General features: G+C 41.1%; 1 protein-coding gene across 11 annotated transcripts in view; it reads left to right on the forward strand.

Annotated features, from left to right (window-relative positions):
• Nucleotides 1–6,177: 6,177 nt before the first annotated feature.
• Nucleotides 6,178–14,452, forward strand: part of LOC115407641 (membrane-associated guanylate kinase, WW and PDZ domain-containing protein 1-like) — a 78,594-nt gene continuing 70,319 nt past the window's right edge. For all 11 annotated transcript variants that reach the window (XM_030118059.1, XM_030118062.1, XM_030118061.1 and 8 more), the window contains exon 1: nucleotides 6,178–6,503. In XM_030118059.1, the coding sequence (XP_029973919.1) occupies nucleotides 6,206–6,503 (298 nt within the window). In that variant the 5' untranslated portion in view covers nucleotides 6,178–6,205. The remainder of the gene's footprint in view (nucleotides 6,504–14,452) is intronic.

The following is a 14,452-nucleotide window of genomic DNA, read 5'->3' on the forward strand; positions in this document are numbered from 1 at the left end:
CTTAAAAAGGATTTTGTTTTCATAATTATGTGCTCCCATCATGTTATTCTTACTTCACTTACACTATCTTCCAGAAGAAAAATACAAGCTGTGTTCAATGAACCGTAGCTGCAGCTGAGTGCATCTATTACAGGTTTCTTATGAGGAAAAAAAGAAGTGTGTATCTTGAAGGCATCTGGAAGATGGATTGAGGATTCAGCTTGTAACTGCATTATTTAGCAGCCCTGCGGCCATCTGATTGTTCACAGGTGTACAGGAGTCTGTTTCTCATGATTTCACACAAACACTGAAATATAAATATTTGTCTCAGTGCATGTTAGGTGTCTTTTGTTTGATCATTATTTTTGACAAGCTATCAAGCACAAATGTAAAACATAGAGTGTTCAATGCAATGTGAGGGGCCGGGACTTTTTTTTTTTTCATGAGGAAGATAAATAAATCTTTCTAAAGTCCACTGACCAGCTGTTCAACTGTGTTGCACTAATCTCTCTCACATGCAAAAGAAGGCATCGGCTTTCCCACCACTCACACTGCTGGACTTACAATATTTATTTACAAGAGAATATAATTGGCTATAGGAAGGGGAAAAAAGCTATGTGATGAATTGAGCATCATCTGCATAACAACGGGATTTAATGGAATGTTTCTTATTAATAGTTTGCACAGGGAGCATGTATAATGTGAAAAGTACCGTATAGTTATTAACACAGAACCCTGTGGTACTCCATGTTTCACTTTAGTCTGAATTGAAAAGTCATCATTAACACGAGCGAAGTGGAATCTATCTGATGAATATGATTGAAACCAGTGAAGTGCTGTCCCTTTAATCCTGATAATACTGTGCTAGCAGGATGTTCCGACCAATCAAGTGTAGAACTGAGATCTGAGTCAAGTCCTTCATCTGACGGCATGAGAACTTTGACCTGAGCTGCCTCTGGGCCATGATGAGCTCTAAATCTGACTCAAAAGACTCAAATAGATCATTGGTGTATAAATGAATTGTAGAGATGAAGGTGAGGCTGGGAAATGGCCTCATCTCTCCAGCCTTGATGGGCTTCATGTCATGTTCCACAATTTCTATTTCCTCTTTTATTTTGAAGTTTAACACTCTTTCATTCCAGGTACCTTGACTTGCTCCCCTGGTGTCTATTTTCTGTCACCTGCCCTGGTGTGTTTTACCTGTGCCTGAGTGTGTGATTGTTGTCACCCGATGGCCGTATAGCACACTGGACTTTGGTTGTGCATCTTCTTGGATGTTCTTCTTGAATTGCCACGGTTTCTTATGTATCCATTAAAAGATGTGCTCTGTCCAGCTTTTTGACTCATCTTCACTCATGACAGAATTACTTTCACAAAGAACTTTCCCAGTGTTAAAATTCCATTGAAGTTCCTCACTTTGTTGTAGCTGTTCGTTGTGAGTTTTCTCTATCTGCAAAATTTATGTTTTCCTATTAATGTTGTATTCAAAGTTTTCACAGGTTTCTAAAGAAATCAATACAATGAAACTGGCTAAGAAAATCATCATTAAATGAGGGAATAGAGGAAAAAAACACAAATTACTTTTTATATATGTTTCTTATGTCTGATTCATTAGAACATTTTGAGACGGACAAACATTCTTCCCTGTAAAAGTATTTTAAAGATCTTCAACACCTTGTTGGTCTGAATAAACCTGGAAATAAATTCCATTCATCCATCTATCCTCCATCCATCCATCCATCCATCCATCTGTCCATCATGTTTTCTGCTCGAGGACAGTTTGTCACTCATGAATGTTTTTTTCTGAGAACAGTGTTATTAAAGTAATTGATTTTTTTCAGTGAAAATCATTTTAATCATATCAAATGTACCTGGTAAACACATTGTCTTGTGACTGATCTGAAGATCACTTTATTACAAGTGAACTTTTCTTGTGATCTATGCATTTCTTTCTGTTTCTCCCACCCTAGCTATTGAAAGCTAATGGTTTATAAATAAATAAAAAATGTTACAATTTTTATTTTCTTTAAATAGATTTCAATAACCTTATTGGTTTTAAAAATTTCATTTCAAAATATTTCTGTGAGCAATTCATTCAGTATGTTTTTCACCTTACACTTCAAGCTCTTTGAAATAACTGAACTTTATATTGGCACAGTTTAAAAGTGAAAAAACCTTTAATATACTCAAGTCCATCATATTATACCAACAGTATTGAAATATATTTTGTTAATGTGCTCCATTGAAAATGTATAAATGGAACCTGAAGGAGAGTATTTTGCAAATTGGATGATGAAGTTGAAAGAAACACCTGAAGTTAAGTTACAGTTTGTTCTCACAGTGAAACCTTGTGCAGTGTGTTTTATTAGCATGATGGATCGATCCAGTGTTTGACTGACTGGTTAATATTTAATTATTCCGTATTGATCGTGGACTTGTGGCATTCCTGAGGTTTGGACGCCCAATAACTGTCACTGAGAACAACAAACACAGACTGTTGCACAACACTGGAGGAGTCGCATTCTTTACTTCACCAGACGTCGCTGCAGGCTCGCTTTTATGTGACACTGAAAGTCAAGCGTTTCTTGTATTGTGAACAAAGTGGTTCAGTAAACAGTGTGTTTCTGTTTATTTTGGTCTCAAGAAACTGTTTCTTTACACTGTTACATTTCTGTTCAGAGTCATTGAACTCAGTGTGTGCAAATTTTTATATATATTTTTTTTATTTTGAACATTAAACAGCAAAAAATGCAAACGTACTGTGCTGCATCTTCTCTAGTTTCATCAAGAGTCTCCAGAGGTGGCTGTGCTGTGAGATTTATGTTGCCCATTTGTTTCATTTTGTGTTGAATTCAACTTGTTGGAGTCTCAGTGTATGTGCAAGTTTTCCCAGATGAAATATCTCTATATAAGTGGGGTGTCTTCGTTGCACCACCTCCTAGTGACTGTCTTTTAGGGGTACTTTTTTTTTTGTACATTCACTGTGTTTATTGTATAGTTCTGTACAGTCAAAAACTGCATCTACGTTTTAATATCAAAGGTTTACACTTCCTTTTCATGAAAATGCCACTGCTTAAGACATGAAATATGGACAATAAACTTATAAACCAATATTGAAAACAGCTAAAGCTGAAATATGGGACAAATCAATAATTCAATTAATAAAAATACATTCTAAGTAGAATCATAAATTGAAATAAATAAATAATAATAATAAATAAATAATAACTGAAATAAATAAACACATCTTTCATTAAAGCAAAGTTAATATTACTTTAAGGCTTTCAGATTGTCTTCAGTGGAAAAATATTTATGCTGCATTAGGATGACTAACAGCATCATGACAGAGGGTCTGAGGGGTCAGGCTTCAGGAGAGGAAGCACTCCAAACTGACAATTAATAGAAATGATCCTAAAACAGCCTGATTAACAGTGTCAGGACTTCAGGTTCATCTTCCTCTCTCTTGTCCTCATCAGAGTTTATTTCTTTTTTGAGAAGAGCAAGGAAGACAGCATTAAAGTACTCCAATTTGTTTTGAATAAAACTTGGATTATCCCCTAATTCATGCGACAAGACAGCTGTTTTTATTGCCATCACAACGCTCTATTTAGATCCACATCGACCATCTAATGTCAGTTTCACAGCAGCAGATTGTGTAAACACAAAGAAAAAAGTAGTTGCACTGAAATGTCAATTCAAGCTGAGGTGTGTAGATATGAAATATACTTCTGACTCCCCTCATTCAAGTTTTTAAACGTTGTGATAACGTCCTGCATCTTTGCCTCAGCAGATGTCATGGCCATTTGTTCAGCGCATAACATAATCCTACAATAGAAATCTGACAATAATCCTCTCATAATGTTCTACTCTGCATTCAAAACTGCCATAACAATGTGTAGACATTTATTTATTGATTAATTGCACATGGAAATATTATGTCTGAAAATGTGCACTGCATAGGAAGCAATGTAAAGGCAAATTAAACACAGTGAATGCGCGGCCTCTGAATCCCTGGAGGTCTCATCCATTATTCACGTACATTATAGCATTATGGATAAAGCCTGCGCCGTGCTGCACACGCGGGTTTAGCAGTCAGATGGCGAACTGATGAAAGGTCTGCATGTTGGGAACAGTGTTCACCTCAGCACTGAGAGCACATCAACCCTCTGGATGTGTGTCACGTTCGGCTGCCTGCAGCTACATTTCCCCCGCTGAGAATGTCATGTGACATGTGACTGGCAGAAGAAAGCCACACGGAGTGGGTGATACATGCACAGCTACGTATATCAGTCTAAAAATGGACACGAATGCAGTGAATGTTTCCTGTAAAAGCTAAGAAAAATATTTTTATATTTGAGATGAAAAGCATGAGACTTGAGAGTGCCACAGCTGAGTCACTATGAAAAAAAAAAAAAAACAACCTCTGAGATGTAATGGGATGGAAAGCTGCCTTTCATGCCCTGCTATCCAGGCCACTGCTCTCATAGAGTTGTAGAGTGCCGGTTGCAGTGGTTCATGTGAACTGGCAGGAAACAGAGGCTGTTTTTCTCTTGCAGCGGCATGTGTTCCTCACCTGATCCCCCCTCACTCTTCCCAAATTACAGAAGCCCAGCAGATTCTCACACCACTGCAGTTGGTGTGAATGTGGACATTGTCGTCCACCAACACTGACTTTATTTTACTGATCTTTTCAATCAATTTGCCAAAAGGACAGAGGAAATGGAATTGACCTACAGAGTGTCTCTTTTTGCAGAAACTAAAAATAAAGATTTTAAGGTTGTTTCAACTCACAAACAAACAAACAAAACCAATCTTTAACCAGTATCCAAGAAGAAATGATGTTTGAACTGGTCAAAAGTCTGAGCTATTATGGTTTTTGTGGCTCACCCTCTGTGAGGATGTGTCACTGCCTCTGACTTCCTCACTTTGATCATTTGTGGCCTTCATTACATTTACAGGAACACAATGAAAGTCACTTTTAATACTCTTCTGGGAATTTCATCCAATGTGAAACCTATTGTCTGCTTTAAAATGTATTTATTTCTTTTTCAAGATAGGAAAAAGGGCCAAGTAGCTTCTTCCTCAAATACAGACATTTCCATTTCCCAGACTTGCCCATCAAATGACCTAAAAGAAACAGCAGCATTCATCACGTTTCAACAAACCAGCAGTTTACTGTTTTGATGTTGAAACATAGTTAAACATTATGCTGTGTGTTTCTTACAATAATGTATTAATAAAATGATATAAACGTTGATGGTGCACCTTCACACATTAGGTTTATGTTTGATAAACATTTCAGGAAGTACTATCTTGAATTTTAGAAATAGACAGTATTAACGAGAACAACAAATTGTGATTTTGACCTATTTTGAATCATTTTTTTTTTTTTTATAAATGTTGTATGCAATATCCATCATCAATACATCACCCATATTAACCGATTCAATTAAAGTTGTGTTATATTATAGAATAAATTTCAACTTGAAGAGATTTTGAAATGTATTTTTGTTTCTTCTTGATTTTGATTGGAATGTTGAAATAAGTACACTCAGTGATAATCAATAATGGCTTTGCTGTCCTGCTTGGGATCATGTTGAAAAGCGTCCCAGCCTCTGTAATCCGTCTGTAAAGGCGATCCGTGGCCCGGTGGTCTGGGAGGAGCCTCGGACCGGGTCTGCGGTGTGTGGTGAGGGGGATCAGGTCTGTGAGGGGTCGGCCAGCCAGCGGCGGGACTCACGCATGCGCCCCGGAACGCGCTCCTCCAACTGAGCGCACCGGCGAAATTGGAAGAAGTTGTCGTGATACCTGCTGAAAGGCGCCGCCAGTGGCGAAAACTGCTCAGGTCTGCTCGTGTCATAGATAAACGTGTTCATTTAGTTTCAAAGTGTAAAAAAAAAAAACAAAAACGCACGAAGTTTGAGGATTGAAGCAGACCTGAGTGTCTGGATGTGACTCGGGCAGCGGGACAGAGGATTAGACCCCAGCAGAAGGAACCGGAGCGCGTGCGGACGGTAAAGATGCGGAAACAAACACAGAAAGTCTCTGGGTTTTAATTGATGTGTGTGTGGACCTGCTCTCAGACCAGCATGCCTCGGCTCAGGACGGGAGCGACAACTGAGCAACTTTCCCGTCCGGTGCGTCTCCAGCCTGAGCGGCGCGAACTGACCCGACTCGACACCGTCCCACGCGACTAACGGGTTCGGTCTGGGACTTACGGTCAACCATGTCAAAAGTCATCCAGAAGAAGAACCACTGGGTCACCAAAGTGAACGAATGCGCCGTCGTGCGGGACTCTTGCGGGGAGATAAACGTGGAGCTGCGCGGAGGAGCGGAGAACGGAGAGTTTCCCTACATCGGCCAAGTTCGAGAGGATGCTGTGCTTTTCCAGGACGGGAAACTGTGCGAGGGGGAGCTGCTCCTGGAGGTGGAGGGGCTGTCTGTGCCTGGATTACCCCTCTATGACATTTTCACTGTGATCCACTGCTGCAAAGGTCCCGTCAGGTTAAAAACTGTGCGTCAAGGTAAGGCAGACTGGCACGTCTCACAAGCACAAAGTGACAAAATGAGGATGTGATGAGTGAAGTTGAGAGCAGAGGTGCTGCTGCTGCTGCTCCTCTGGAGTTCCAGGGCTTTGACATGAAGCTGTCCTGGCAGTCACTCTGCCCTCATTTGTCTAACACTGGCAGAGCCGGGGGTCAGAGATTAGACCACTTACACCAACTACTCTCCAATACTCAAGGCATGCACTGCAAAGATCCACTCCACATCTGTTCAAGGCTGCATGAGAAAAAAAAAGCAATCAAAGAGTGACTTTAAAAAAAAAACTGCAATTCAACACTTATGTATGTGCCTTTTTTATTTTTAAGAGATCTTGGTAAAAAAAATAATAATGCAAAGATCCACCTCAACCCTATTTATTATTAAGTGGCCAAGTTCAGTCCACCAGAAGGTCCAGCTCAGCCATGGGAAGACCTTGAAAAGTGTAAAAATGTAACTTTTGTACCTCTAAAATTAGAGAGTGGAGTCATATGTTGGAGTAGTTGCAACAATAATGACAGATATGTGGTATTTGGAATTTTCTCTGTATTTTGCACAAGGAGGCGTCCTTAAAGGTGGCTTCATGTGGAAATTTAACCTGTTCTTCTTTGTAAATCTAAACTTTTTTCAAGTTTTCTCATCCAGAATTGTACTGAATTTTCAGCAAAGGTCAAAGTTGGAAGTTGTGATTATTTACAGATTACTCTGTTGCCCTTTAAATTGCTCCACACACTCCAGATTTGGAGTCTGTGTGGCCTCTCAGTTGAAATGACTTTGATACACCTGCTATTGCATTTCTATGAAGCTCGAATATTAACTTAATTTCAATACATAACAGAAAAGTACCATGTCCCACATAACCACTACTTTTGCTTGAGTGGCCAATCACGTCCCTGCAGCTGTTCCCCCTCTGCGGTTGAAAATGATGTCTTGTTTGTGTAAACCGAGGGGATCATTGTTTGTGTGGTTGAGACACCACTTCATGTGCAGCAGGGGTTATTTCTGGAAGTGCTCCCTCTGTTTGTAGACGAGCTTGACCCATTGCCCATGGTCTGCTGCACCCGCATCTGTCTGGGAGCCTCACAGTCAAACTTCAGCTGCCTTTCTACCGTTCATTGTGCGTTATTTCATGGATGTTCTGAAATAAATGGTAAACATGTTTTCTACCTCTAGTCATTTTCACCCATTCTCACACATCGGCGGTTATGACTGCTATTACAAAGACACGTCAATGCACGTGCAGACAGACAACATGACTGGACAACAAATCAGTTTTTATGTGGAAAAATGTTTTTAGGTGTGTTTTTTCTCTCCAGTTCACTTCAGGTGCCTCGTTCCATACGAGTTGACATTGGGCCTCTGGCTCACATGTACACTCAGTGTTTGATAAAGCTTGCAGTGCCTTTCCTCTGAGGAAATCATTAACTCCGTTACATAATGCTGGTTTAGTGTCAGTGTAGCATCTTTGCCTTTGTACTGTATGCACGTCCATTAGTGGCTGCAGTGAATGTTTGACCTCTGAAACCGAAGTCCCAACCCCAGGGACAAGAGCTCAGCACTAATGCTACTGAGTATTTGCAGGACGGGTATTTGTTTGACATATAATCAGAGCAGGCGTGCACCACGGGAGATTTTCTTTATCCATATTCTAGTAATTATTCCTAACTCACATGGAAACACTTTGCAGAGATCTGCGGCCCTCTGAACGGAGACATGGAGGATATCCCAGTCCATCTGTCGTTAGTGTCTTGCATGAGTCGGCAGATTCTTTTGGTCCCTAATTAAAAGAGAGTTATAGCCTTCGATGATCTGGGAAATTGCACAGAACTCCTTTTGTGCCTGGCAGTGTGTTGGGCCGCCGTGCAGAACCGGTCAGAGATAGTGATCCACGCTGTCCCGTTCCAGACGACAAGCTGTGGGGACGGATCGCATCCCCCTAATTTCTTTCTCTCCAGCGAGCTGCAGGTCAGATTACGTGAGGCCACCTCGCCACAGCACTGTACATGGAAACACTATCACACACACACACACACACACACACACACACACACACACACACACACACACACACACAGAGGCCGGTGTTGTGTTGTACTACAGTGCCCACAGGTGTGTCGCTCCCACAGAGGAATGCAATAAGAAAAGCACCTGAGTGGAGTCTGAGCATTCCTGTGAGAAACAAGGAATATTACACTCCTGTGGTTTTGACTCCGAGCTTTCATCAAAGGTTGACACTTTATTCAGACAAACTCCTCATCGCTCTCAGTTTACACACTCTGTAAGATTAAAACTGGTGAATTAGTTTGACTGTGGCTGAATTGTCCAAGTCTGGACATTTTTCACAGCTCAACCAGCTGTCGAAGAAGTTGTTTCCACCTGTATGGTCCTCAGGTGTGACGAGGATTGGGATGTTTTTCACCTTTACAGCCAGTTTGTTTGTGCGTGTGTACCTTTGTGTCTGTGTTTGTCTTAACACACCTGTCTCTTTCACCTTTTCCAGTGTCACTGCCTCAGGCCCTCCCTCTATGGCTCTTTCAATATAAAATAAATACAATCAGCTACATGCGGATCCTTTCAGTGGGCCGTGGCCCTTTCAGACGGGATAACAGGAGATGCACTCACACAGGTGTCTGACAGTTTTATGGGCGGGGCCGATTGTCAGGTTAAAGTACAAAGAGTGAAGACTCTCAGACGTGTTGTCCTCTGTTATCAGCAGGAGAATCAGTACACTAAACAGTTTTGGTGTCATTGCCTGATGCCGAGGCCACGCTTTAGTCATCTCCTAATATTGAAATGTTTAAAAAGGCAAAAAAGTTTAACAGTTGCATCAATTAGAATTGCTAAATTGACTGCAGAGCTGCTGAGCAGTGTAGCTCCTTAACTCTGAAACGGGTCTGAGTTTCAGCACAGGAGATGTTGACAGCTGAGTTGTTCACCTTTTTAAGTGAACCATAAACCCCCTCAGTGCCTGGAGGGCCTGGGGCTTTGCGGTGGTCTGATCATCAGTGGGGTTTCGGCCCAGGTGTCTGTCTGTGATCTCTGTGACAAATAGTTCTTGGTCCCCTCAGACTTTGCCTTGAGCTGAGTCCAGGCGGAGAAAATCAGGACAGCCCGCTGAATGCCAGGCATTCCTGAGAGGTGGAGCCTGGAGTTCATGCAAACACCCAGATGAAACTAACCACACTTTCACACATCATTCTCCCTCTTTGGTTCCCATTTCATCCCCTGTCTCACATTTTTTGGTTCTTGTTGTTAGTTTGTTTCCTCCTGTGAGCCGCAAGAGATTTAATCATTGATGGAAACTTTTTTTTTCCTTTTCAAATTAAAATCTTCAGGATAGAAAAGATCTGTACTCCTGCAGAGTCCTTGGTTATTGGTCTGAAGTGGTGACTAGTAGCCGACCCTTCACTGTGACTGTATCAACCAGCATCTTTACCCTCAATCCACTCTGAAGAGAGTCAGCATGTCCAAAACGCCAACGCCGGAGTCTCTAATCCAGCCTGATGCACTCAAAATATACAAACTGTTTAGTGAGATTAGCTAACAGAACCAAAACTGATTGGGGCAAGATGTTGTAGTAAAACTTCGTAAGTTTGCATTAAATCTAATTCGTGTTATAAGACAGTTCAGGAAAATGTACATGCTCAAAGTTGCAGAAATTTTACATTCTGAGAATTACCTGTTTTTTTGTTTTTTTTTATAACATCAAGAAACAAAAAGAATTTTAGATTATAATTTCTTAGAAATAAATTTAGGTTGCTCACAATAACGTTTTCAGTTGTGCAATAAAAGTAGCATTTTACCTCTCAGGACTAAAACAAAGCATCATGTAGGGATCTTTATATTTTTCACGTAGTTGTATAGGATATTATGCTGTTATTTTACTGGCCCAGCTCATTTTTGAACAACCTGGGTTTGTTTCTGGCCGTTGAACTTATTTACATCCTTTTTTTAAACTTTCACACACCCTCCCCAGATTTTCTTAGCCCAACTAAAACCACATTTCAAATGTCAAAAGCGATTCTCAACAACAACAAAAAACCACACACAATGTAAAAACACAAATATTGTTATATTTTGTATCCCTTGATAGCTTAAACGTTTCTGCTGATAAGCCTGGATGCGATAACGGCACAAAGCCAGACTTGTTAGCAGTGAATTCAGTGACGCACAGAGTAACCATATGGAGGCTTGAATAAGTCACAGATGGCACCGAGCGAGGCCTAACCACGTTTGTCCAGCCTCTGAGGCTGCTGAAATGAACCAACAGGGATATTGAATCATCTTGTCATTTACACCAGTGGCTCCCAGTCTTTTTTTTTTTCCCGGGAGCCCCCCACCCCCACCCCCACCCCCCAGCAGACCAGCTCCACAGTGTGCATTACAGCGCAGACAAACTCTGCTGCTTCTGATTTCATGATCTTCTTTGAGCAGGTTTGCCGCCACCGATGATTGACACCGTCTGGGTCGCTTAATGTATGTGGCTCTAAGACTGCAGGGAAAATTGAGTCACGCACAATAAAAGAGCATTTCTTATACAGTTTCGTGGGTGTTTTTTGTTGATTTTGAACAGGCTGACTCAGGTTAGATTCACATTGCATGTCACATATTTCTTAAATATGAGGAGTTTGTCGGTCCTGATTAAATACAAAAGATTCCATCCAGCCCCGAACGGCTTGTCAGAGGCTTGTGATGAACCCTACAGCTCTCGTTCTTCCTCCCTCTCGCTGCTTTTTCTTTCTTCCTTCCCTCACCACTGTCCCATTTTCATCTCAGTGTTTAAGACAGCCTCTCAGATGTTTTTGTGTGTTCTGTTCATGCTTTTGTAGCAATGAACAAGTTAGATTTCATGAGAAACTGCATGTTTCCTCCTCCTTTTTGAGGCTTGTACGCTGGAATTTTACCGTGACGTTGATGAAGAGACTCTGTTACATTAGTAACCGTGGCAGTACACAAGCAAACCAACTATAAAGCCTCACAAGCAGTCTGTGTCATTTAAGCTTGAACAAATACTTGTGTAATTCATAGACTTTGCCTCAGGTGTTGTGAAAATGAGGTTAGGATGGATGGAGCGCAGGCCAGCGGGGCGACCAGAGACAGTTCTGTGGATGTGACGCTCCAGCAGGCAGAGGCATTCATCCTCTGCTTTCTCTAGAAGGGTCACTTTAATATGTGTATTTTCATTTTTCTTCAATCAAAATGTTTGACAGTTTTGTCTTTAGGGAGATTTTTTTTTTATTTTTTTTGTTTTGTCTGATCTGAATTAAACCTGACAAATCCAATGTCGAAGTTAATATTAAGCCAGAGTTCAGAGTTCATGCGTTGGCCTGAAGTCTGGGTGGAGCTGTAGACACAACTGTGTTTTTCTCATCAAAACCAAGAGGGTTTCATCACATTGCGTGTTTCTCGTTTGTACAGATAGTATGGGGAAAAAAAGCGACTTAACGCTTAGTGATGACTTCAGTTTGAAAGGAATGCTTCAGGCGATAAAGGAGCGCAAATCCACGTCTGTAGGTCGACGAGGAGAGAGACTCCTCCACAGTGACGACCACAGAAAGCCCTCTGCCTGACTCCTCATGTTCACCATGAAGCTCAACACAGCAGCAAAAACTAGTACAAACTGATTTTGATACTGGAAGAAGGAAGGCATGTTGCACCACTTTATGTTTCGGTTGCAACCCCGGCCTGTAGCGTAAATTATATGTTGTTGCAGAAATAACTACACAGAGGTTATAGCTATTTACGGTGCCGGTGAAACCCGGGCAAATTATAACGTCACTGCAGAGTGTAAACGGACGGATCCAAAGAACAAACTCATTCTTCTGAATGACTGTGGCGCTTTCCAGCCTGGAGACTGTTATTATCCTGCTGAAACGCATTGCAATTGAATAATGGGAATTAAATATGAATAATAGCCATTACGACAAAATTATAGGATGCACTTTCAGGTGCAATCATATTTATGATAATATGATATTTTTGGGCTGAGAATGTGGATTATAGTTGATTGTGTTCTGCATTGAGCTGCTTCCTCAGACAAAACCCAGAATTCGGTTAATATCCGTCAGACTTCAGGTAACTGATATAAAGGCTGATAGTTTGTTTTTCTATTAGTCACATATTGACACATAAACACCCGACAATTCACCCGCCAGAGGCAGCCTGTTCGTCATTTCTTTACATTTCTCCTCGTCTGCTTAAAAAGCTTTTACTGCTATTCAGCAAAAGGAAGAAGTTCTGCTGTATTCATGCAGAACAAAGCCTGGCTATATTAAGAACAAACTCATTGCACTTGTGTTGCTCGTCTCGTCTTCCCACACTCGGAAAACATCATAACGTACAACGCTTTTCTCTTTCATCCAATCTTTTTCCATGTACTTGAACTAATCACACACGACGAAAGGAACCTTTTTTTGTGGTTTATAAGAGCAACAATTCTTTAAAAAAAAGGCATTTATATTAAAATATTGAATGACTTAGGATCAGTTTTAGCAGGATGTATCAACCAGGTTGATAATGTGACTCTTGATGGATGATCACTACCCACAATACCGTCCATCTTCTGTAGCGCCTATTTGAGCGCTCCAGTTAGTAAGACTGCTTCTTTTTTTCCACGATAGTTTAAATGAAGTCATCCATACAGTACTGAGAGCACGACTCTCCTCCCTGGTTCTTACTGCTGCACTAACATGCAGATGAAATGACGCTCATGCATGATCTGGTAAATTGTATCGAACACACAACGTGCACACTCTCTTGCAACGGGAGTCTCACATATTGACATTTAAGCTGCGCTCCTTCTCCCGTCACACATCTGGAGGGGATTATGTACCATTACAGGCTCTCCATCCTACACATAAATCATAGTCCTACTTTTAGTCTGTTTCTTTGCTTTTGTTGTGGTTTTCAAGCACAGTAATTACATCTCCCTTAAGATACAAATTGCATATAGTGTGTGAATGTTCTAATTTTCCCAAAGCTCCTCTGTCATCAGCCTGGTCTTCTGCTGCAGGACTCAGTGCAAAGTTGAACATGTTGGAATAAATAGAGCAGTGATCTGTGCTCATGTGAATCATCTGCGACACCGGTGTAGATACTTTTATCATAGAAACCTCGGTTTGTTGTTCGGAAGGCTTGTAAATGATCCTCAGAGGATTTCTCGTGCCGCTGATCTCAGTGTCCCCCCCCCCCCCTCCCTCCTCGTATGTCAATCTGCAGAGATTCAGGTTGCTCATAAGCTCTTGAGAGGCTGACCTGACCCTGCAGGGTTTACCCGTATATAAAACGCTTTATACACTATCATCTCAAATCACGACACTAATGTTCACACTGCCGTTTAATCCCTAAGCAGGCTTCTCCCTATATATACACACACAAGTAAAACTCTAAGATGTTTTATTCCTCCCTATATCTTAACTTCTTGATTAAAGACGCGGTTATGAGACTTGTTTATGAGCTTTCCTCTTGTCCTCATGACAACACGTCTCATAGTCAACTTGTAGGAGGTCTGAAGGCTCTATTTTGACAGGATACTTGCACGTTAATATTTAACAACTTGCAGTGTTTGTAAACCAAATACTGAGAGAGGTTAACTTGTTCACAGTTGAAAGTCCCTCCGAAGGCTGTTTCCATGACAGGATCATTACTTTACTGAAACAACAGAGCAGGCCTGCAGAGACGGTGGAGAAACTTTAATGTCTGCGTTTGGGTGAATCTGACCTGAACTGATTTTCCTGGCACGTCTTCACAGAGCTGCAGTCAACAAAGTGCAGACACTGTTTGGTCTGTCTTATCTTCTCATCCTGAAACGTCTTCGTCCAGCAGTCCAAAAACATGTCGAACATTTCACAGCCAGAGTGATGCCGAAAGTCAAGGACAGGCGGAAAGTTTATTTAATCACAAGTGTGTGTTTTTCACACTTTAAGAGAAAAAA

Source organism: Salarias fasciatus, chromosome 20 (genome assembly GCF_902148845.1).
Source record: "Salarias fasciatus chromosome 20, fSalaFa1.1, whole genome shotgun sequence".
Classification (NCBI taxonomy): domain Eukaryota; kingdom Metazoa; phylum Chordata; class Actinopteri; order Blenniiformes; family Blenniidae; genus Salarias; species Salarias fasciatus.